The 26,836-nt window shown below is 36.4% G+C and overlaps 2 protein-coding genes across 2 annotated transcripts in view; one reads left to right on the top strand and one right to left on the bottom strand.

Moving 5' to 3' along the window:
• LOC123322225 (neuronal acetylcholine receptor subunit alpha-7) overlaps positions 1-8,616 on the bottom strand; it is a 135,622-nt gene extending 127,006 nt beyond the window's left edge. The window contains exon 1 of the mRNA XM_044910122.1: positions 8,125-8,616. Coding sequence (XP_044766057.1) covers positions 8,125-8,149 — 25 coding nt within the window. The 5' untranslated portion in view covers positions 8,150-8,616. The remainder of the gene's footprint in view (positions 1-8,124) is intronic.
• LOC123322224 (carboxylesterase 5A-like) overlaps positions 1-26,836 on the top strand; it is a 104,085-nt gene that overhangs the window by 4,990 nt on the left and 72,259 nt on the right. The gene's annotated exons all lie outside the window — the stretch shown is intronic.

Below are 26,836 nucleotides of genomic sequence, written 5' to 3' on the forward strand. Positions count from 1 at the left end.
CTCTTGAAACTAAGTTGGACGCTATCTAATGAATATTTGAGCGTTTTGTAAAATAAAAGTATTCGTCATATTTTCTCGTATAATGCGCCGTTTTCGAGTAATTTGATGTTCAAAATTATCTGTGAAATTCGAAATATTGGGTACTTTATCCTGATGCAACTTTAGTGGAAAAATCGCAGATGTTAGGGTCACAGATTCAGCTAGTTATTCTGAAGGTAATTTTGTTTTTCTAGGGCTGGCACAGCTTATTATGAAAATTTAAAATGGCTATATCTTTTTACTAGAGCCGAATCCGAAAAACTGGTATGGAAAAAAAGTGTTTCTTTTGACTACAAGAATCTACTGTTAAAATATTTGTACGAGTCAGGGTCACCCGATATGTGTTACAAAATGGCGAATGCGCAAAACCTATCAGAATGGTAATTTCTGCAAGGAATCTGCATTCAACACTGGTTGTTATACTATGAAAAATGAATTAATTGAACTTAGATTAGCAGTTAATTCGGAATTATTCCTTTTGAGGCCCAAATCTTGATGAATTAGAAACCGATCCAAACTGGAAAAAAAAAATGGAAACGTGCAGCTTGAACTCGACATTGCGAAGGTCGGTCGTATCGTTTTGCACGCCCGGCTGGACGTAGACGTTCTGTATTGTACCATCACTTTCGTCGTATGATCTCCTACATTTCCTCGAATTCCAACAATCATACTGACACACAGTTCCGTGTCAGCTGATCCAGAAAATTTCCCGTATCCATTCCTTCCGCTTCATCGCGAACATGAAATGATAACTGAAAATGAGTGTTATCCCACTTAGTGACAGGTTCATTTCCCGAACTGTGAGGGTCAAGACGATATTTCTACTTCTTGGAATAAAATAGGAATCTTCCACCGCCGCCCCCTGAATTGGTTCTACGGGGTGGAAAAGATACCGGATCGGTTGCGAGTGAACTTGACATTGAAGGGGAAACACGTGGTTTTTCTGTTTTATTCGTGTTCATTCCAGCCAAGCCTGAGATTCGATTTTAGTGCATTTCTTGAATTTCGTGGCCATTTGAGGTTAATGTGCTATAAATACCGTAAAACGGTATTTCAAGAGGATCTCGATATAGTTGAAACACTTTTTTTTAATGTTTTTTCGATTTATAGAAGAAGAAATCCAAATAAAGAACAGCAAACACATATCAAGATTGATTGATGGATTTGCTTTTTTAGAATATGTATCACATTAAGATCTACGATTATTCTTCTGGGATATACCTGAGTAGAAAATTGACCTTCGAAAAATTCCCAAAAATATGGGGTAAGTTAAAAATTCGTCGAAACCGAACAGTTGCACCGAGCTGTATGAAATTTTAAAATTCAACACTAGAAGAGTTGCTCTTCGAAAATTTGAGAGTAGTTCTTATTCGAATATCGAAAAATAATTTTATGTCCTTCTTCAAATAAACAGGGGGTTTTCAAAGATGAGACATTTTTTTGACAGAAGGTAAAACTCATCAAAATAAGTCGTTCAACCAAAAATTGTCTATATAAAATATCCAAGGTGGCTGAGATACAACCACTAGTAGCTTCGACAAAATTTCATTGAATTTCAAGTACGGGACTGTGGAAGTCGACTACGGCATCGCAAAAACGAAACAAAACATGAACATATGGCTGGACAATGAATGGTTCAGTACCAAGTTCACCGGATTAGATGTATCAGGTCACTTTTGAGAGAATCATAATTGTAGTATCGTGCAATTTAGGGTGAAAAAAAATAGAAAATCGAGGCAGTTTCTTGAAAGTGCTTATTTTAGTTATGTTGAAAAAGTGCTATGATGTTTCCCCATTTCCCTATTTTTACGACAATTGTTGGATTGTTCAAACAAGAAGATTGTGATGCCCATTGTGAAAAAATTCGTGAATAATTTAGACGAATTTTATTGGTGAGATTTTGAAGTATTATTATATTTTTTACACTTGTGTCCTAAGTCTCTTCTGTCAGTTGGAATCGAAATGAGCCATTTCATAAAATCCTGTAAGTTACTAAAAGTAATGAGAACAATTCGGCAATCCATTTTCCATTTTCATTACCACGTAAATATCGAACGAGCCAATACCCTTAACGAAACCACATGGTCGAATCAGGAGATATATGTACATGCTTTGCGATAATTCAGCTAACAAACGGTCTAGGGTCGTATTAGGATCTATTTCAGTGAGCATTTTCAATTATTTTTTCAACCTCGTCATTTTGATAGATTTGTTTAGGTGATTTTTGCTGAAACGCTTCATTTTGACTACTTCTACCTTCTGTTGAAAAAAAAGCCCCACCTTCGAATACACCCTATATAAGAATAACGTTCAATTTAGTTTTCATTGAAGCATATAGCATATATAACAATCATAAAGATAAACCTATTTTATACCAAATAATACCTCACAGAATTTCGAATATAAAATTATGCTACTCCTACCCCAAATCACTCTTGGATCCGCCACTGTAACACATGTATACTTTTCGTTTCGAACTGACAATTATTATTGCCAGTTTAAACTGGCAATTATCTATAATTTCCAGTTCAAACTGACAATTATGTAGAATTGCTGATGTTTTTGAGAAGTGTAATGAGAAGCATGCCTTCCTAGAAGGGTAGTTATTGAAAAAAGATGAAGGAAGGTATCAATTGCATGTTTATTTATTTTATGATAGAGAATACTACTTTTGTGCATTACTTTTTACTCTTTCTGTATAGATTGTAGGTATTGTACTGTTCGTTAGCTGATTTTCATTTCCCTGTTTCCCAGAAAATTTGAAATTCTGCACCTTCTGAGTTGTCCACGTGTAGTGTAAAAACTGTTAATAATAAAAACTGGATAATTCCAGCCTGAATTACTTCGGATTTCAATATTCTGCCATCCACAATTTCGAGAATATATTCCTTTTATAATAATTGATGCTTTTCCTCATTCAGATTTCTGTTAACATCAGATGAAATTTCCTCTAATTTTCAACTTCAATCCGAATTTTCCTGTTTTACGCATATCGTTTCCGGAAACGTAAGGCTGTATTTTTCCTCTAATTGAGAATTGTTTCGTAAATTGATCCCCAGCTATGAAAAATTTATTAAGCCTCCTCGAGTCCTTTACATTCTAAGTAAATTGTTTCAAGATGGGAAGTCCTCAGGTTGCCGTAATTTATTTATCAATTCGGCGATAATGGTGTCGGGATAACACCTAACTCGAAGGCGTGTACATCTTCCGTTTTCGTTGGAACATAAAATGGCAAATTGTCATAAAATACAATACAGTCGTAAAAAGATAGGTAATACTCTGCAACATTTATTCGAGCAGGTAAGGTACCCTCATGATATTATAAACTATAGCGGATTAAGCCTTGGAATATAAATCACCCCAGGGCACGCTCAGTAGAACCTGAAAATCTACGTTATGAGAAGTTACAACTTGTCTGTTACAACAGGGTTACAAGTACTGAATGTTTTTGGTCATAATTCAGCGCGATTATTCTGATTTTGAACCTTACACCCACCTGAATCATCGCGAATTATCCCGTCTATATACAGAGTGAGTAAAAATTAACGCACAAACATCGGATGTTTACGATTCTGTAGGAAACTCGAACAAATCAATTTTTTCACAAACCTTTTAGGGCTTTCACTCCCAATCTCTGAAACAAAATCAATTAAAAATGAAATTTTGTTTCAGAGATTGGGAGTGAAAGCCCTAAAAGGTTTGTGAAGAGATGCAAAATCCTCCCAAAATAAATTTCAATCGATATCTGAAATCAATTTTTATTTTAAATTATTCAACCCCTCATATAAAATTTAGGATTTTGTCATTAATTCTAGAAGTGGAAGGTAGTAGGGTTTTTTAAATGGAAATTCTAATTTATGTTCCAGAAATGGATAGACCTTTCGAGGATGATCAATTTGGTAATTAATGGGGTTTTAAATCAACTTTTTATATGATAGGGATGAAATGGTGGAACTAATTGAATTCGAATTTGTACTTATATGTATTTTGTGGTCAATAACTTCCTCTGCATTTTCGCAGTAAATGGTAAATATAACTAATAAAAACCCTCAAACTATTCCTTCATATTATACTTATTAGTGTTGGTTGCAAAATGGCGAAAGCGTTGATATTTATGAAAACGTACGCACTACTAACGTTTTTTTCGCTAATGTATAAGATGGAAAATATATTGTTATCTCGAATATCAGGGTTGGGTACTCTTTATCAATTCCGTCAATAGAATAAACTATATCAGAGGACCTCCAAATTAACAGATTTGAAAAAATGTTGCAGAAGCCTTTTAGGAAAAATTTACAGAATGATCAGTACGGGAGGATTTCACAGAAAAGGATTTGTGCCAGGATAGAATTCAAATTCAAATGGCCTTTGATTCATTAAAGATATCATCCTTATTGTATGTTGATTTCGAAATAAAAAAATTTAATTATTGTTGTATTAAATAATTGCATATTTCGACACACTGCTTCATGCATATTTCAAGAGTTTTCTGAAATACTTGCAAGCATTTATCAGTTTTAATCATTTTATATAATCCGCTCTGTACTCATATGTTTCCAGAAAGACGAAATAGTTGTGAAAACGTTCAAATAATCATTAGATAGTGTCCAACTTAGTTTCAAGAGTTGTTTGAATTTTTGGAATTTTTATGGTACATATTGATCATAATGAGAAAATTGGAAAGCGTGAGTGATATCTTGTGTTCGAAAAAGATTCATTAAATGGATGAAAAACTATAATATATTCCGAAATTCATTTCATTCGATAAAACCGTTTGTGAGCTAGAACTAAAAATAGCATTTTCTTATAGTTTTTCGACAGCCTGTATCTTTCAGACCGAGCCGATTCGGAAAAATAGTAAAGGAAAAAGTGTTTCTTTTGACTTAAAGTACTATTGTTAAAAGTACTCAAAGACTCGCCCTCTATATGGCACTGGCACAATTGGTTGCAAAATGGCGAAAGCGCTGTCATTATTTTAATTTTTTTAAAAACGTGCTTTTAGCTACGATTTCGCGTTATTAATTCTTTTTCGCTTATGTAGTTGATATACGACGGAGAATGAATTGAATTTTGCTTTGTTTGTTCGAACAATTGACATCAAATAAAATAATATTGTAAGTATTGTTCTCACTAGTCACTTCTATTCATTGTTCAGAAATTATCGAATTTTTCCTTCAAATTCGTCATAATTAGAACTGATTTTTCTGTTTCAATACTAAGCTTAATTAGTTATGACACGGTTGAGAACATTAAATCGATATAATCAATGTTTTATTTTGTAGAACTCACCAAAGTTTGAATCGAATATTTTTAAGGACCTTAACATGACGAAAATTGGGACGTTCACCTTATACCAATTAAGCAATATTATACTGATATCCTGCAGTTCCTACCACTTCAATCACGAAGTTCATTTATACTGATACACATGAGAGCAACTTGTCAGAAGACCAATATACCGGATTGGGTAATAACTGAAATATAAACGTCATTTCAGTTTTCAAAAGCTTCAATTATTAAAGATCTCCCGAGTAAACAGGGTTCATTCCTGATTCAACATGAACTTAATAGCTCGAATTTGCTCAGCGCGAAGTGAATTCGAACAAAAAACAACGATTCCATCCAGAAATTCGACACAATGTTCAATTCGATTGTCGGTCCCCTTCCAAGTCTGATTAAAACAGACAGTTGAGGGATAGTTGAAGTTGCAGCAAAGTTCTTAAAATTTGGGATCCCCCAGCGACCGAACAGACGTCCCGGGGGTGTTTATTTTTTCAGCGATACCCTCTTCGCTTCACTTGTTCCCCCAGTTTCAGCAGGTCATGTGGCCTGGCTGACTGATTGGGCAACGTCTTTCCCGAAAATACACACGAGTGTCATAAACGTTTGCTTTTCGGCTAAATACGATTCGGGTTGGTTTGTTCACCTTGTTTTCCCTTGGATTCGGCTATGAATCTTTCAGTTTACCACTGATTTAATATATGAATCAACTGTTTTATCGCTCTCGGTTATATTCGATTTAATAACCCGTGATCCCCCTGATGAAGGGTGAGTTTTCATGTTTTAACATGTCATGTCTGGGATACGAAGTTCATCATTGATTTTTGAATTTTTTATTGCACTATCGTGCAGGGTGTGAATGAAGATGGCATCTGAAAACAAATTTTTAATCTTTTTCTTATAAGCTGAAATAGAATTGAGCAGACCTTCTGGTATGAAAAGGCAATCAAAAAATGTTGGTGCTATTTTTCTATAATTGTTTCGTGAGAAATACAAAATATTTATCAACAGATACGTAGTGTGTGTTCACGCCACCAATTTTTTTCAACCGTCTTATCGCTCCCATAGAATATCTCCTTTAACATATGGCTGGACAATGAATGGTTCAGTACCAAGTTCATCGGATTAGATGCATCAGGTCAGTCAACCATAATTGTAGTATCGTGCAATTTAGGGAAAAAAAAATTTAGAAAATCGTGGCAGTTTCTTGAAAGTGCTTGTGTTAGTTATGTTGAACAAGTGCTATGATGTTTCCCCATTTCATCCCATTTTTACGACGATTGTTCGAATGTTCGAACAAGAAGATTGTTATGGCCATTGTGAAAAAATTCGTCAATAATTTAGATGAATTTTAATGATGAGATTTTGGAGTATTGTTCAATTTTTTACACTTGTGTCCTAAGTCTCTTCTGTCAGTTGGTTTCGAAATGAGTCATTTCATAAAATCGTGTAAGTTACTAAAATGTAATGAGAACAATTCGTCAATCCTAAGTTTCTATTTTCATTACCACGTAAATATCGAACGAGCCAATATCCTAAACGAAACCACATGGTCGAATCAGGAGATCAGTTTTTTCCCACTGCTTTGCGATAATTCAGCTAACAAACGGTCTAGGGTCGTATCAGGATCTATTTCAGTAATCATTTTCAATTTGTTGACATCTGAAAAGCAATTTTAATCTTTTTCTTATAACCTGAAATCGAATTGAGCAGACATTCTGGTATGAAAAGACAATCAAAAAAATGTTGGTGCTATTCCTCTACAATTGTTTCGTGAGAAATAACAAATATTTATCAACAGATACGTAGCGTGTGTTCACGCCACCAATTTTTTCCAACGGTCTTATCGCTCCCATAGAATATCTCCTTTCTGGTTTCTAAGAAAAAGCATGGACATTTATTTTCAGATACATTTTTAAGTTCCTAAGCTATTTGAATGACCATACAGTTTTTTGATTACTTATTTACACACATTTATTTTTATACCTTGAATAACATATGATATTTGAAACGAAAAGTTTCATTTGCCTATATCTCGATTCCAAATAGAGTACTGAAGTCAATTTTTTTGGCTTATTTTATTTGAAAGTTCGTTAATTGAACTTGTATATTTACATATCCTTTCTTCTTCGAAGACAATTTCTTTCAGCGGAATTTTATTTTCAGCAAAGTGACAATTGTTGAAATAATGCAGAGGTCGAAATCACCCTGTATACAGGGTCAGTCTTCGACTCTTGAGTAGATTCTTGAGATTGAAAGAAACACTTCTTTCCCTTTCCATTTTTTCCGAATCCGCTCGGTTTAAAAGATACAGGCTGTTGAAAAACCATAAAAAAATATTATTTTCAGTACGTTTCTCACAAACGGTTTTATCGAATGAAATGAAGTTTGGAATATAGTTTTCCATTTGTTTGAATAATCTTTTTCGAACACAAGATATTTTCCACGTCTTTCAGTTTTTTTCATTATGATCATTACGTACCATAAAAATACCAAAAATTCAAAGAACCCAACTCTTGAAACTGAATTGGACGATATCTAATGAATATTTGAACGTTTTGTAAAATAAAAGTATAATTCATATTTTCTCTTCTTGAAAGATCCACAGATGTGTAGTATCACAGATTTATCTAGTAATTCTGAAGGTAATTTCCTTTTTTCAGTGTTGGCACCGCTCATTATGAAAACTTAAAATGGCTATATCTCTCTATCATGGCCGAATTGGAAAAAATTGTATGGGAAAGAAGTGTTTCTTTCGACCTCAAGAATCTACTATTAAAATATTTGTAGGACTCAAAGACTCACCCTGTATATGTGAATAAGTAATCATTACATCGTGCGATCTTGAGAAACAACCTTAAACTGAAGCACTGATCCTGGTGTGAGTACTGGTACACATGCTAAAATTACCCTGTCTCTGGATAATATATTAGGGTTCCTCTCTTCATTCATTGTTTAGTAGATGTGGACGTTCCTCGTATCCAAGACTGCAGATTTATTAGCTTAACCTGGTGTATCGGCTTGAATTTCGTTCCAGAAAATACAATTGGGACCGGCTCGTATTGAAAATCAATCACGGAAAAGGAGAACGATGTAGAACTGTTCACCTGAAGAACAACAGAACGGTGCATTTATGCGAATTCGAGTAAATGAGCTGATGCGACAGTTGATGACTTTGATTCAGATGAGGTCGTAAACACTTTTTACTTTCAATTGAAAATGATTAACTTCGTAGTGAAATCGCGAATAACAATAATAATCCGGCTGAATGGAAACGCGTTCATGAGCATCATGACATTCCTTCTGTTATTTATATCAGATATAAATGAAACTGATGATAATAATGATTCGATGAATTCACAATGCTGCATTATCAATTTCCTTTTATTATTCCAGCGAGAGCGATAAATTTCCACATAGCTCTGCGAAATAATAAAATTGTTGACGTTACATTGAAAACTGGAAGGAATTGTTAATAGAAAATGACGATCATTGTATCAATTGTTGGATTTTCGCCATGCGGAATTCACAACAAACACACATACCATGTTTTATATGAGACTGATAAAAAGTGAATTACATCCTGCTCCGTTTATCCAACACCGTCTGCTTCACTCTGAAATAAACATTCCTTTCAACTTCTTATAGGTGGAGGAAATACTTGCTCTTCTTCACCCTCTAAACGAATTGCAGTTAAAACAAGTGGATGGCTTTTAGGAGCGGTAGCCAGTGATGTTACTGGGCGTCGTTATTTTGTCATTTCTAACGACCATTGAAGAAGGCTCAATTCTTGTACTATTGATGCTAATGATGCACTTTCTAATTGTCATTTCTCAGGTGCTTTAAATAACGATTACAGTGTGGTCCAACGAATTTCCACATTTTCATTTTAAAATCGAAAAATCGAGGTGGTAAGTTTTCGTTGGATCATCCTGTATAATTCGATAGATTCTCTGATCAAATAATTCAATCACCAAAAGCCAGATATTTCCAGTGGATACCTGTTGCGATACATCTGTCCAGAAGTAATACGAAATGCTACCAAGTTACTTCAAACTTTTTTTTATTTTGATCAATTCCCATGTTCTTAATACATCAGATAATTGAACTCAAGGGAGGCGTTGATGGCAGACATGAGTTCCAAACGATAATAAAATGTCCACCAGTTTGTTATTGATCATATTTTTCTTCGCCTCCCTTGGCTCATCAAAGGGGGCTCTATTTAATTGGTAGTCATTCGTTTTGTCGGGATGAACGAAAAAAGTTATCAAGTGCCTGCTCCCCTAAGACGTCCCATTTTTCTTGCACCTTACCTCAACATCACCACAAAATGAATATTAATTACATCATTTATCCAATCTCAGGAAGAAGTAATTTGTCGCCAAATTCTTGTATTGCCTTCCGCGCCAAAAGCGTTCGCCACAGGCTCCTCGTGATAAAGGATCTAGTTTATATCGCCCCCAACCGGTTGCTACACTGAATTAAAACTATTAATTCGAATTTTATGGATGGAATGTTTCAGGATATAAGCCCATTAAAACGAGGCATTCATGAAGAATTCATTAACATTATTCTTACGTTAAATTCACTTGTTGCAATTTATGATTTAATTTTTTTATCTCCGATATTTCATCTGGAAGCAGATTGAGCGTGGGAGACCGCGTTGTAATTCATTCTTCATCAGCAATCTCACAGTTAGGAAGTATGAAGATATTAAAGATTATTATGCACTGATTGGTCAAGTACAGAGTATCCCAAATTGCTTGATTTTGGCCTCACCTTTGAACACACCCCGTACATTTACGCAAATTTGCCATACCAATTTTTGAGCAGTGTATTCGGGATGTAAAATTTCGTATGTTAGTCCTTTCTTTTATGTGGCATGTACTACAACGAACAAAGTGGAATCAATAAGAACCGGAACTCACTGGTTCTATGGATATTCTGTCTATAAGCCTCTTTTAATCTCTGATAAGTAACAGGGAGAATTTCAGGAAAGTTTTCCACTCACGTCTGTAGTAGAACCGAAAGAAAGTTACAAGATTGTAATCCATTCAACGCAACTGCCAATCCTTTCAACGTCAATTAACACAGGGAAACTTTGCAAGGAAGAATTTCTCTTCAGTCTCTCGATACAAAGGAGATGTGCTCTGATGATTTAGTAAGTTTTCGAAAAAATAATTCAGGAAATCATGTACGAGGATATATTTTAAAAAATTGTTAGCCTACTATAGAACCAAATAAAATTTCAATGTCAAAATATTTTATTACTCAACATATCCTCCTCTTTATTGGATTCATTTATTACAACGAAACTGAAACGTCTCTAGACCTTTAAAAAAAAATGTTTCTTTTTGCTCTGCAAACCAGACTTCCACAGCTTTTATTACCCTCTCATTAGAAGAAAGTTTACGACCTTTTAAACTTTTTTTCAGTTGAGGAAAGAGATTATAGTCGAAGGGAGCCAAATCTGGTGAATAAGTGGGAGTGTTCTATTAATTCAAACCCTTAATCATGAATTTTTTGCATGGCAATATGAGATTTGTGTGCAGGGTCATTGTCCTGCAAAAACAAAACACCTCTGGATAGCTTTCCGCGTCTTTTCTCTTCAATTTTTTCCTGTAGAGTGTTCAGTAATGTCGAATAGTATTCTCCGGTTATTGCTCTACCTTTATCCAAAAATTCAATACTGATTACTCCATGGCAATCCCAAAAAACTGAAGTAAGAACTTTTTCAGTAGATTTTTGGACACGAAACTTCTTAGAGAACCAGAGTGTCGCCATTTCATCGATTGTTGCTTTGTTTCTGGATCGTAGAAATGTACCCAAGTCTCATCCATAGTATCAATTCGGTTTAAGAAGTCTACATCGCATTCAAATCGAGAACAGATCGAACGCGATGTTTCTACCCTTGCACGCTTTTGGTCAACATTCAAACATTTGGGGATCCATTTTGCAGCAATTTTTCTCATGTTCAAATTGACGTGAACTATATGATGAACGCGTTCGTATGAAATATTCAGTGCTTCAGATATCCGTTTTAGCCCAATTCGACGATCTGATAAAATCATGTCATGAACTGCAGCTATATTATCGGAGACTGACACAGAAACTGGCCTTCCCGATCGGTCATCATCTTCAATGGAAAATTTACCTCTTTTGAAGCTTGCAGTCCAATTTTTCACGGTCCCATACGAAGGACATTGATCACCAAGGGTATTAAGCATATCTTCGTAAATCTGCTTATCTCTTAACCCTTTTAAATACAGGTACTTGATGATGGCTCGATACTCCAATTTTTCGGTGGACATCTTCTTTCTTTTAATTTATTGCTTAACTATGGTTTACTTTTTTGTCCCCAAACTTCACACTGACACTTCTAATGAGTCATAGTTCGTTGCTATAGTAACGCAATATTTTTTTACGCATGGAACTGGTCTAGCCCAACTAGATATCAATACATCCTCGTACAACAATATACGTTAGATAGATTTTTATAGCAATTAAAATTTCCACATTACTGATTGATCGAGCTAGAGAAAGAAGAGAAATTTTTCGAACTCAAACACGAAGAAACGATTGTGGTGTCTGCAGCAATAGAAAAAATTCTGTGATAGAGAGTCCAACGAAAAATTCAACTAGATCCTGAAAAATTTTTGAGATTATATAACTTCCATATTTTTTCCCAATTGAGGAGGGGCGTTTGGTATTGTCTCAGATACACTTCGACCTCTGCCAAATTTCATTATTTAGGTACTCTAGTTCGCGAATCCATCAGGAGTGAATGGAGCTTGGATTGACGGGATAGAGCCATTTATGGTTATGGCAGTCGATAACTCAATTCATCAATGATGAAACTGGACTTGATTCGGAGTCTGAAACTTTTCGTATAGAAATTTTTCATAATCAAATCGGATGGTTAGCCTGGAAACGAAGCCTATTTATCATGTAAATTGGAGGAATTCCTGATGACATCATCTATCAATGTCCAGCGATGTAAATGGGCATAAAATGCGGTTGATTCGAATCAAGAATCGAATTGTTGGAGGAGCTGCGTAAAATCTGACCCTGTTCGTATGATAAATACCAACCACGAGAGGTTTTCCACAGTATGTTCACAATCATCTCGCTTTTATTGATTCACGCGGCGAAAATTTATTGCGCACTCCTCATCATTTGTTATCGGTGGCCCTCTTGATGCGGGTTGGTAAAAGAGGAGGGATTCTGCCTCATGCCAAATTGCCCGGAGTCAAGATCCGGCTATTTTACCATTTGTATCCAATTCTTCATGCTGAGAGTGTCACAACGAGAACAGGATTTTGTGATAACGTTAGCGTGCAGAGTGAGGAAATATAGGTAACGCTGATTTATATTGGACAACCTACAACTTATTCCGTCTAGTTATTGAACCATGGTGCTTGTCAGTGGGGCTAAATATCAACCCAACAAAGACCATAGTAATCCCATTTATTTGGAAAAGGAAACTTCCAGCTATGAAATCCATCCCTCTAAACGGAGAGTGTAAATCTGAAGTTAAATATCTGGGAATGACCCTAGATAGTACTTCACTGGATTAGGCATAAGAGATAAAGCAATCAAAGCCTTGATGACGTACAGAAATCTGGGTAGTAAAACTCTGGGATGTAATTTAAAAATACTGTGATCACTTATGGGGCAATAGTCTGGCATGCCAAGGCAAGTCTAAACAGTACGATAAAATACAAAGGATAGCCTTTGTTTGCATCACTGGAACTATGGAAACGTGCCAACTAGGGCATTGGAGACAATTACAGATCTCGCACCTCTTCATTTGGTGATAGGTAGATTTGCCCATGAAACCAACCAAGAATATCCAGGAAATGTACGGGGTGATTGGAGAATTAGGAATACTAGGATATATTGAAAAATTCTTAGCCTACTGTAGGACCAAACAAAATTTCAATGTCAAAATATTTAATTACTCAACATATTCTCCTCTTAATTGGATAAATTTATTACAGCAAGCCTGCAACGTCTCTAGACCTTTCAAAAGAAATGTTTCTTCTTGCTCTGCGAACCAGATCTCCACAGCTTTTATTACCTCCTCGTTGGAAGAAAATTTACTACCTTTTGAACTTTTTTTCAGTTGAGGAAAGAGATGATAGTCGGATGGAGTCAAATCTGGTGAATAAGGGGGGTGTTCTAGCAATTCAAACCCTAAATCACGAATTTTTTGCATGGCAACATGAGATTTGTGTGCAGGGTTGTTGTCCTGCAAAAACAAAAGACCTTTGGAGAGCTTTCAAGGTCTTTTCTCTTCAATTTTTTCCCGTAGAGTGGTCGGTTATTTTTCTACCCTTATTCAAAAAATCAATCATGATTACCGCATGACAATCCCAAAAAACTGAAGCAAAAACTTTTCCAGAAGATTTTCAGACACGAAACTTCTTAGGTCTTGGAGAACCAGAGTGTCGCCATTCCATCGATTGTTGCTTTGTTTCTGGATCGTAGAAATATACCAAAGTCTCATCCATAGTAACAATTCGGTTTAAGAAGTCTACATCGTTTTCAAATCGAGCACAGATCGAACGCGATGCTTCTACCCTTGCACGCTTTCGGTCAACATTCAAACATTTGGGGATCCATTTTGCAACAATTTTTCTCATGTCCAAATTGACGTGAACTATATGATGAACGCGTTCGTATGAAATATTCAGTGCTTCAGATATCTGTTTTAGCCCAATTCGACGGTCTGATAAAATCATGTCATGAACTGCATCGATATTTTCGGAGAAATATTTGCAATCCAAAGATGTAAAGAAACCATCAGAAATCTGATTGTCAGGCTGCGATCAAATCATCGAGGTCGCACGTCACCTTTTATAAGATGATATGAGAAATCCGAAGGAAACTCAAGGAATCAACCAAGAAGGTTGGTCACTCAAGATTCAAAGGAAATTGAAAGGTCTTCTCCACTTGCCAAGAAATGATCACACACTCCTTTTACTTGCATGGAACCTTTCAGTGGTATAGGAAAATAAACCTAGAAGAAAGAGTTCGAGGAGAAAGTAAAAAACGAAAAAGAACCACTCTTGAGGAATCCTCCAAGATTGACAGATCCTTTAAAACAACACTGCAAGAACAAAGAAGTAAGTCACAACTCCTCATTGAATTTCTTACAGGGCATTGTCCCCCTAAAAGCAATTGAAAATGGATGTAGTAGAAACCGACGAGTGAGGAAGAGGATGAAACTCCTTGACAGAATGCCTTGCCATTGTAAGCCAACGCAAAAAAATGCTTTGGGCAAGAAACTTGCAGGAGCCATCCCAGATACTGGAGGTCATCAAAACTCTGGAACTTGACGGCAATCTGTAGACGACATGGCAGTGAAAACAGCTCTGATAGGGGCACAACAGATCTTAAGGTCGTAGTGCATAGCAACAATCAAAATCTAGAATCTATTCCATCAAAAGCATTTTAGGATGTGCATGTGGGTGAAGGACATGAAGGTAAACTGGAGTCTTTGGTAATGAAGGAAAAGATAAATAAATCAATTCTACTACTTCTACTCATCTAGGGGGGCTAATGATAGTGTCCAGATCATTCAAAGCAATTATAGAGGGATGGAAATCGGAGAGCTCGTTGGAGAACAAGACTGACTATTTATGCTTAGTGAAAAACATATAATTCGGGTAACTCCAGTCTTCTACCATTGAAGGGGTGGCGTCGGAAAAGTAATTTCTTAATTTTCCAGATGTAGAATCAACCTTAGGATCATGAAGACATTGGTTTTCCTAGGACGAAAATTCCAATTTCGCCACAACTGTCCATTATCCATCGTCCAGTGCTCCAGACTGATTAGGGGGAGGACTTCGCCCAATAAAAAGTCACTTTTTCATTGTCACAATTTTCTTTCTACTTCTCCGCTTCGAAAGTTGAAAGTTTCTCGCTTGGAGCGTACTAATACCGTAGAAATTCCTCTGAAGAATATTTCGGGGAATTAAGTGGTTTATGTTAAATAACTCGCCACCTTTGTGGAATTATAATTTAATGTCTCCTCCGTCTAAATATGTTCCAATAAAGATAACTTTTCACAGGGAAATTTCGAGCCTTTCATTTTGCCCGGTCCCATTTTCGCCTACTTATTCGGGAATTTTATTTTTCGAGGTCGTTCCACATAAAGTCGGAAAATTACTCCTAAGCGATCCCTTGGAGTTAAATTCTCGGATGCGAGAAGAAGTTGAGAGCCGAAATGAATAATGTTTTGTGATAGGATAATTGGGAACTCTCGAATGCACATGAGACTTCGATCGAGGTTCAGATACCTAGTGACTGCTATTTGGGAAATCGATCATTTCGAGGGTTTTCTTCCCTGGGTCACACGGGCATATCGGGCAAAGTAGCACAATTTTTCGTAGCTCCTTATGAGCATATTCAGAGCAGAAAACTGCCTTTGATTCACTGAGAATATTCTAAGTTATAAAATCAATATATGAATGCAGGACAAGCTGCCACAATGAGGGAAGTAGGAGGGCTCAAAAAGCGTTAACGATTCACACATAATATACAAGGCGAGTATGACTTGTGCTTCTACACTGCGCAAAAAAATTAACGCACATTATGGAAATCTCAAATTTATTCTACAACTGAAGGTGTTCTCAATGATAATTATTTTTATCAGAATTATGCATGCATATGTTATCCATTTTCAACGGTTTTCTTCAATAAAGATGTTTTTTTCCAGCAGGAATAAAAAAAAAGATATTATCAGATTTTGAATGTATTGGCTCCATTCTGAAATCAGTTGTTCTCGATCATTTCTAGTGATCAATAGTTTTTCTTTCGTTTGATTTTCTACACTCGATCGCTATGCAACGCGAAACACGCAATTCGACTCAAGAGGAATGTGCCCAAGCGGTAGTTTTGCGAGAAGAAGGGTGGACATACACAAGAATTGCATAAAGGTTTGGAGTTTCCCATATAAGTGTGCCCAGAATGTTGCAGCGATTCAGGGAGACAGGAATGAATGTCCGAAGACCTGGACAGGGTAGACCACGGGTAACAACTGCCATTCAAGAACGTTACTTGAGAGTTTCTTCGTTGAGACAACGGTTTGCAACCGCTCGCCTCCTTCAAATTCAGCTTGAGCCGAGGCTTGAGCAAACTCATGAGGTGCAAATTAGCACTCAGACAATAAGAAATCACCTCAGAGAATATGATTCAAGGCCTCGTGTCGCGGCAAGAGGCCCAGCTCTTACCCCAGCCCATCGAAGGGCGCGTTTGGGTTTTGCGAGAGAGTATATCCAATGGGAAGAGGCCGATTGGGAAAGAGTTCTCTTCACAGATGAGTCTAGATTCTGCCTCTACCATTGTGTTCCCTTGTATACAGACGTCCACATGAAATATATGCTCAGTGCAATTTCCTGAATACTACTTCGGGGGAGGATCGATTATGGTATGGGGTGGAATATCTTTGACTGCTCTCACAGACCTAGTGGTCGTTGATAATGGAGCTATGAATGCTGATAAGTATATAAGGAACATTCTTGAAGAGCATGTAGTGCCATTTGCCCCATACATTGGTGAAAATTTCATTTTTATGGACGATAATGCCAGACCCCATCGTGCGCGCATCGTTCAGGAGTACCTTGAAGAGGTTGAAGTCTCTCGAATGGAATGGCCAGCAAGAAGTCCAGATCTCAATCCGATTGAGCAGGTTTGGGACAACCTCAATAGAAGGCTGAGAAGTTCAGAAAATCATCCAGCTACTCTCATGACTTAGGAATCCAACTCGGAGAAATTTGGGAAGGATTAGATCAGAACATTTTAAGATCACTCATTTTGAGTATGAACCGTCGTTGCCGAGCTGTAATTAACGCAAGGGGTGGAAATACCAAGTATTAAATCACTTATCAGCATTTCAGTATTTTGAAAATTGTTCATTTCTCTTCTTTCACATAAGATTCGGTGAAATCCTGAATTTTTCTTCTTTTAATATGTCTTGTTTCGTTCAAAACCTTCCCGAGAGAACATAAAAAATAAGTTATAAAGTCAATGAATAGTTAACTTTCATTAAAATTGAGATTTTCAGAATGTGCGTTAATTTTTTTGCGCAGTGCATAACTTATATTTTCTCGTATAATGTGTTCGATATTTTAATATTCAAAAACTGAAAATATTTGTGAAAATCGAAAAGTTGGGTACTCTGGCTGAATGCAACTCTGTTGAAAATAACCACAGATAGGTAGTGTCACAGAATTTGTTTTTTCAGGGGTGGCATAGCTCACTATTAAAACTTAAAATTTCTTTATCTAGGCCGAATTGAAAAAAATGGTAAAGGAAGAAAGTGTTTCTTTTGATCTCAAGAATCTACTGTTAAAATATATGAACAAGAAGATGACTCGCCCTGTATAAAATTGATATAGTTTTTATCGATGTCACCGAAATGGTTGTGCTATCCTGACGTTGGTCCATAAACCAACGATAAACTGATTTAATCTCCCATGCAGATGGAAAAATTCTAGGCGGTGTCACCTCCTGCATATTTTTAATTGGATAGAGGGTCCATTCGACCTTTCAGAGTGCGGAGCTCGGCTTTAAAGAGCGGGACGAAAACATCATGTTTTTTAATTATAAGTAAATTATTCATGCAAATTGACGCCAAGTCAACATATTTTTCAACTTCGAATTAATATTTTCTTTATTATTGCGAACTAACATCTTCGTCGATAAATGTTCCACTCGTTTATGTTGATGGCAATTTCCGATCTCCGCTTTTCTTGGAATTACCCACTCTGTTTTCCCTCCACTCGTCACATTCAAGGAAAAAATGTTTGTTGGCATTTCTGCCTCATTATATCTACGTCAGATCTGCCCAAAAAGCAGTTGTGCTTAGGTCCCTTGAAAGCACTCGAAGCACTTTCGTATTCGTAAGCATTGGGCACTTTTTTGAAACTAGAGCATTTCACGAAAAGACTTACTGCTTGGTACTCCAGTAATGGTAAAGTAGTTTTCAGGTTTATTAAAGTAATGAATGTAATGAGCATCGGAAGCAAAGAAGCGAGGATTCTGAGGGTAGATTGAAAGTCTGAATGCAATGGTTTCTGAGTTTAACGGTTTTCCTCGAAAAATTGCCAAAAACATAGATCCAATGAAATAGCTTCATTTATTTTTATTGGATTTGAATCATACGAGGACATATTGAAAAATTCTTAGCCTACTATAGAACCAAACAAAATTTCAATGTCAAAATATTTTATTACTCAACATATCCTCCTCTTAATTGGATATATTTATTACAGAAAACCTGCAACGTCTTCACACCTTCAAAATAAATGTTTCTTCTTGCTCTGCAAACCAGACCTCCACAGCTTTTATTACCTCCTCGTTGGAAGAAAATTTACGACCTTTTAAACTTTTTTTCAGTTGAGGAAAGAGATTATAGTCGGATGGAGCCAAATCTGGTGAATAAGGGGGTTGTTCTAGTAATTCAAACCCTGAATCACGAATTTTTTGTATGACAACATGAGATTTGTGTGCAGGGGCGTTGTCCTGCAAAAACAAAACACCTTTGGATAGTTTTCCGCGTCTTTTCTCTTCATTTTTTTCCCTTAGAGTGGTCAATAATGTCGAATAGTGATCTCCGGTTATTATTCTACCCTTATCCAAAAAATCAATCATGATTACTCCATGGCAATCCCAAAAAACTGAAGCAAGAACTTTTCCAGCAGATTTTTGGACACGAAACTTCTTAGGTCTTGGAGAACCAGAGTGTCGCCATTCCATCGATTGTTGCTTTGTTTTTGGATCGTGGAAATGTACCCAAGTCTCATTCATAGTAACAATTCGGTTTAAGAAGTCTACATCGTTTTCAATTCGAGCATAGATCGAACGCGATGCTTCTACCCTTGCACGCTTTTGGTCAACATTCAAACATTTGGGAATCCATTTTCCAGCAATTTTTCTCATGTCCAAATGTCATGAACTGCAGCATATTTTCGAGGACTGACACAGAAACTGGCCTTCCCGATCGGTCATCACCTTCAATGGAAAATTTACCTCTTTTGAAGCTTGCAGTCCAATTTTTCACGGTCCCATACGAAGGACATTGATCACCAAGGGTATTAAGCGTATCTTCGTAAATCTGCTTACCCCTTAACCCTGTTAAATACAGGTACTTGATGATGGCTCGATACTCCAATTTTTCGATTTTCAGAATTTCGGTGGACATCTTCTTTCTTTTAATTTATTGCTCTGGTTTACTTTTTTGACCTCAAACTTCAAACTGACACTTTTATTAAAGTATTGTTGGTGGCGTTATGGTAACACAATATTTTTTTATGCATGGAACTGGTCTAGGCTAACTAGATATCAATACATATCGTATGTACATATAATACCGATTCGTAGAAAATCAGAAACTGTTCCACCATATTTCATTATGAATTATAACACAAATAAACATTGAAACGTGGAAACGTCAACGATTTGATTGAATTTATCTTTCGTGAAATGGAAAACTGTGTAAAATAAAATGCCCAGGTCATTCCAATCTTTCTCCGAAAACTTTTCAGCGGGAATATAGATAGCGCTGTCGAGGGAAATTGATATAGGCTCTTCGCGTTTGTTTCAATATATTTTCTCAACCATTCAGAAGGAAAACCGTAAATTCTCCGTTACACATCATCGATATTTCAGAGGACTATCGGTTATCCCTTAGTGCTAAATTATTTCACACGATATGTGGAGCTTTCACAAGACCGTAGTGATTCTCAGTTATTTCTCCGTCATTAAGAAAATCCCCCAAGAATGAAATGGAGTTTTTAACTTTTTTCCTTTTCCTTGTACCATCACACGGAAAATAATTGTGGAAGCACCTAATCTCATAACTTAATGAACGTCAGGCCTTTCGATTGACCATCAAACGACGAAATGCCTAAGCAATTTGTCGAACTTAGATTCAAAAAAGTTTTCGTGCTTTTGAAAAAGATATTCCGTGGAGAACCTGGGAAGAGTGATCGAGACCCAATTTTAACGGGCTTGTTTGATGTTAAATGTACTCTGGAGCTGGAATATCTCCGCGATGAACTTGATAATTCCGGTCACTGTCCAATAAGAGCTGGCGCGGGGAGAGATCAAAGAAAAACTTGAAAATTAGGGGTGTCTGAAACGAATTCCACGATTTCGAAGTTCATGTCATGAAGAAAGGAGATCTCAAAACATGGAAAATGCTTCATTCGCTCTCATTATATTCATTCCCTTCCCGAATCGAACTTAAAGTTCGGTTCATTGTTTCCAATAACGAACCTTTTGAATCGAGCAGGAAAAATAATTATAACCCCCCCTGAGCAAAGGGGGGCAAAGAAAAATTGGTCCTGCAGTCACCCAGGTTTCTGTTTGAAACTACCGCAGGTAACACAATGAAATTTGGTACATGAATTGAGTTTTCCAAAATGTACTACAGCTGGTGTGACTCAGATATCTAGAATCTGACTACATCTTGGTAAAAGAGGAAAAGTTGGCTGGCTGTTGTCTGAACATTTTTTCCAATTAAAATGAGAAAGTTGGGATGATTCGATTCAAAATCAAAATAATGAATCGATGTGTATAATTGGCAACTTTTCAAACATTTGACATGGAATAAAGTGAACTGTTGGGATACTGGAAGATTTCTGAAACTTCCTATGATGTATCGCCCCGGGGATATTCTTGAGGGACAGATAATTAATTCTCAGCTGAAAAAGTTCAATTAATTATTCGAAATCACTCGGTTCATTGTTCCACTGTGCCTCAGCACTTGATAAAATGTTAAAATGGATTCGCTTCGGTGTATTAGCGATTGATAAAACTCGTTTCTAAAAGGGGGGAATGTAGATAGGCGGTCTATAGATGTCTTCTGCAGAAAAATCTGCTTTTAATCACTTCCATTTTCACTCTGAATGGAAATCTCTTCGCACCGATCTGTTCTGAAAGAGATAGAGAACAAGTCACCTTCTGATAACATTGGGATGGGGAATTGTCTGAACCATAGCCTGTAATTTCCTCATTCCTCATCGTGTACAGGATAGGCAAAATACGTTAACTACTGAGGGGAACTCGAGAACTATATCAGCTAGAAGTAAGATGACACATTCTGTAGCTCTTTTTTCCATATCATGTCTAGATTTTGAGTTATGAACAAAAATTGAGAAATTGCCATTTTCAATAATGCTGAAGTAGAAATAGATGCATAGGAAAAATGATTCGATAATCGGTAATTTCGATCACAGAGTATTGAGTCCACGAAAAACATAAGAACCCAATTTCTTTGAGTCAGTCTATGCCAATATTATCCAACTTATTGGAATAATTCCCGAAGTTATATGAATTTAAAGATTGGTACTCAATTGGGGCCAAATATGCGTCAATGCAGGTAGGAATTCCAAAGCCGTCCCTGTAAAATGCCACCTTTACTCTTCTGACACCGCGTATGGTTGTGGCAGGAATGTTTTGCATGAAATCGCCATTGATGGTCATTCCTGCTCACGCTCGTATAAAAAATCACAACATAACCCTGAAAAATTACATGATACACACTAACGAACGTAGTATGCGAAAATAAATCCACATCCACATATGTTATGTCCGTAATTAGAAGAATAAATTCGAATGAAACTTTTTCCGGTGTATTATCCCATATTTTGATGAGAATTTTGTTTATGCAATCATAAAATCTAAATAAATATGAAACAGCCGCATAATATTTCGATAAACATTTGAGTAGTTCTCAGACTATGGGAAATGTGACGATTTTTTCACCAGCAGCACTCGTGAAAATTAAACGTGGTGCATTGAAACAAATGCATAAAATTAACTATTGGAGAATATAAAGAGATGGGTGAAAACTTACTTTCAGATTGAAACTGACTTAATCATAGTGTAACATCACAAAGTGAACTCAAAAATGGATCTCGAAAAAACTTCATAAAAAACCATAGGTTAAAATTTTCTGACATTAATTTATCATCAATAATAATCTTTGTACTGAGTGCATTTTGTAATGCTTCACACAAATCAGCATTGCTAATTTTCTCTCATGGAATTAAATCAGAATTTTAAACATTTTTTTTCAGATGTTCAACTGAGATACAACTCAGAATTCCTATTTCCAAGTTGTAATTCTGAGGCACCAAAATCCTGTCAGAATTCTGAGATACAGGTCAGAATTCTGAGATACAAGTCAGTATTCTGAGATACATGTCAGAATTCTGAGATACAAGTCAGAATTCTGAGATACAATTCAGAATTCTGATATATAAGTCAGCATTCTGATGAGTTGCAAGTCGGAAATCTGAGATACCAATCAAAATTCTGGTTTTTAATTTGAAATTCTGAGATACAAATGGAAATTACGGATTCTGAGTTGTAATTCTAAGACACAGGTCAGAATCCTGAGTTGCAAGTCAGATTTCTGAGGTACAATACGGAAGTTTGAGAATCAATTAGCAGAATCAAAATTCCTCTCATGGAATATTTTATTTATTGATCTGTGAAACTATTGTTTGAAGGAAAAACATTTTTTTGTAACCTACAATTCCGAGTTACAACTCGACATTTCGAAATACACGTCAGAATTCTGAGATACAATCCAGAATTCTGAGATTCAATTCAGAATTCTGAGATAAGTCAGAATTCTGATGAGTTGCAAGTTGGAAATCTGAGATACCAATCAAAATTCTGGTTTTTGATTCGGAATTCTGAGATACAAGTGGATATTACGGATTCTCAGTTGTAATTGTAAGACACAGGTCAGAATCCAGAGTTGCAAGTCGGATTTCTGAGGTACAATACGGAAGTTTGAGAATCAATTAGAAGAATCAAAATTCCTTTTATGGAATATTTTATTTATTGATCTGTGAAACTATTGTTTGAAGGAAAAACATTTTTTTTTTCCTACAATTCCGAGTTACAACTCGACAGTTCGAAATACACGTCAGAATTCTGAGATACAATCCAGAATTCTGAGATTCAATTCAGAATTCAGAGATAAGTCAGAATTCTAATGGGTTGCAAGTTGGAAATCTGAGATACCAATCAAAATTCTGATTTTCAATTCGGAATTCTGAGATACAAGTGAAAATTACGGTTTCTGAGTTGTAATTCTGAGACACAGGTCAGAATCTTGAGTTGTGCGTCGGATTTCTGAGGTACAATACGGAAGTTTCAGAATCAATTAACAAAATCAAAATTCCTCTTATGGAATATTTTATTTATTGATATGTGAAACTATTGTTTGAAGGAAAAACATTTTTTGTAACCTACAATTGCTTGTTACAAATCGGCATTTCGAAATACACGTCGGAATTCTGAGTCACAAGTCAGAATTTCGTCCTTGAAGTCGGAATTCTGACTTGTATCTCAGAATTCCTAGTTCGAAGGCAGCATTGTGACTTGTGTCTCAGAATTCCGAGATGTATTTCAGAATTTTGGCTTGAAACTCGAAATTATAGATTATACAAATCTTGTTTTGTTTTACTTCAACGCTTTCGTCAAAAATCGATATCGAAAGAGTTCCCCGAAAACAAAGCAGCAGGTAAAAGCTGCTATGCATGTTTAAAGCGTTCCAGAATTTGTAGCCCCGTGTAGAAACACATAAACAAAATTGACTCATAATTTATTTCGAGATTAGACTGTGAAACCACCAAATAGACGAGCCCACGTCGAATGGAAATAGGCGGCCGGCTTTAGCGAAATTCTTCAAGTACTCACTTAAAAATTGGGCTTTCGGGATAAGCTATCTATAAAAGCTCGAAACCGCAACATTTCTGGCTCAGGGTAGCCAGCTCGTCGTCAATTATTCATAAAGGATGTATTATCCATTACCCGACTCCATGTGGTTTATCTTGTGAGCTATACGTTCAGCAATTTCGTTGGAGAATTGAACAATCAAGCACACTCGTCGGCAGATTACGCGCAATATTTCTTACGAACGCGCCGATTCAAACAATTTTCGCCCATTTCTCTTTCATAAGTCTCGAAAACGCCACATATTCTGATGTCCGATTATTCCGAATTTATCAAATTTATCGTAGATATTTTCGGTTGTTTCCTCGAAACACAATTCACAATAGACGATTCAATTCTTCCCCTTCTAAAGTCCCCTATGAAAAATGACAAAACATACACCCTCTTCTAAAATGTTCTCACATTATCTTTCATGGCGACTTCTCCTAAATTATTCTTGAAAAATTTACGAATGTGTAGGATAGGCCAAATACGAATGAAGACAAATCTTTGTCAGAAAACGAAGCTTATGCTTGACAAAAAATAAATAAATATACACAGGGTGTTTTCAAAGGTGAGGCTTTTTTTTTGGAATAGAGATGACTGAGATACAACCCCTAGAAGATCGACAAAATTTCATTGAATTTCAAGTAAGGGACTGTGGAAGGTGACTCCGGCATCGCAATCATGAAACAAAACATAAACATATGGCTGGACAATGAATGGTTCAGTACCAAGTTCATCGGATTAGAAGCATCAGGTCACTTTTGAGAGAATCATAATTGTTGTATCGTGCAATTTAGGGTGAAAAATAAATGTAGAAAGTCGAGCCAGTTTCTTAAAAGTGCTTATGTTAATTATGTTGGAAAAGTGCTATGATGTTTCCACATTTCATCCCATTTTTACGACGATTGTTGGAATGATCGAACAAGAAGATTGTGATGCCCTTTGTCGAAAAATTCGTGAATAATTTAGACGAATTTTATTGGTGGGATTTTGAAGTATAATTTTATTTTTTACACTTGTGTCCTCAGTCTCTTCTGTCAGTTGGTATCGAAATGAGCCATTTCATAAAATCGTGTAAGTTTCCATTTTTAATACCACGTAAATATCGAACGAGCCAATATCCTAAACGACCACATGGTCGAATCAGGAGATAAGTTTTTCCCACTGATTTGCAATAATTCAGCTAACAAATGATCTAGGTTCAATTTTTTCTTTCAACTTTGTCATTTTGAAAGTTTTGTTTAGGTGATTTTTGGTGAAACGCTTAATTTTGACCTTCTGTTGAAGAAAAAGCTTCATCTTCAAATACTACCTCTATAATTTTTTCGAAATCTTATTATTTTAACCTGATAATTTCTACATATGCACATTAATTGCGTTTTTCAGAAATAATATCCTCAAATCTTGACAAGAGCATGATGTCTATCCTTGTACTCAGTGCTTAGGTGCTTCTGGCATACACCGGTGATGTTCTGGATGGTTTCATGTGTCGCACAACCGTACTGACAGCTATAGCCGGTACTGAGGCATCCTTGGCGACATATTTCCTGTAGTTTCTTGTTGGAATCATCTGATCCTGGATGGCAAGGATTAAACATGAAACCCTCTGTCTCAAGAAACAACCTTCCGGAAGTCAACCAGTAGTTCGACGCAGACATGTCAACGTAATCATGCTTGACCTCGTTCTGGTGCCTTCCATGCCAAGGTTTTTTCATAAATACCGAGGCCAAAAACACTATTCTGCTCTATCGATGAGTTGAATTGGTCATAGCCACCCCTGTCTGTAATCGGTGCTATCATTTCTGTCAGTCATGTCAACTGACGTTGATTCGTTTATTTTAGGGTTTTTTAGGGCTCTTTTTAGGTTTTTCGATCTGGCTTACAGGTTTAGAGTATTCCCTGCTTATGCTCTGGTTATTCGTCTTTCGTTTGGCATTTTTTACGGACAAAGACGTGCATCGGTTCGCGAAGGTATAGAGATTTCCCAAACCTCTAAATCAGCTGATTTTCCCCTCTCGCCTCTCCTGAAATTAGTATATTCCAACAAGGAGTTTCAAATCGTCCATGTAAAGGAGATGATTCAGCTTCATCATAGTTCTACTGTCGCTCTTGATGGCAAATCTGTAGTCCGTAGAATTCAATCTATGAGACAAGGGTTCAGGGCTATGCAGAACCAATTATTATCATTATATTGATGGTCATAAGGCTAGGTTTTCCTGTTCGTTTTAGATATTACAACAGTCATTATCTGAAGTGGAAGAAAACTTGTTTGTATTTGGTATTTTTTCCATTGACGAATCATTTTCCATTGCGGCTTCGAAAACTTGTCCATTTCCAGCCTGGAACTCCATTTTAATGATTGGGATCCTCGTAGAGTCCACCTACGAAGCGTTTTCTCTTTCATTTCCAAAGCGTCAACCGTACAGCCTATGATGAATGCTAGGGGTGACCGATTGGAGTTCCCTTTCATGGTCCATTGATTATTATTATTGATAAGTGCAAAAAAATGGAGACGTGTTGATTTCTCATCAGGAATTACGCCAATACGGACTTCGAAATGCTCCCACTCTGCTAATAGGACCAATTATCGCATTGATGTTGTTTTTGGGAAATATATAGCCGGCACGTATCTGGCACGATGAAAGAGGAAAATGAACAGGATGATTAATCTAAACCGACCAAAGTGTTTTCCAGCGATGCTCCCACGAAAATATGATCTAAATCCTTTCCGATTGCAAAACGATGGAAGAAGGAATTCGCATTATTATGC

Source organism: Coccinella septempunctata, chromosome X (genome assembly GCF_907165205.1).
Source record: "Coccinella septempunctata chromosome X, icCocSept1.1, whole genome shotgun sequence".
Taxonomy (NCBI): Eukaryota; Metazoa; Arthropoda; class Insecta; order Coleoptera; family Coccinellidae; genus Coccinella; species Coccinella septempunctata.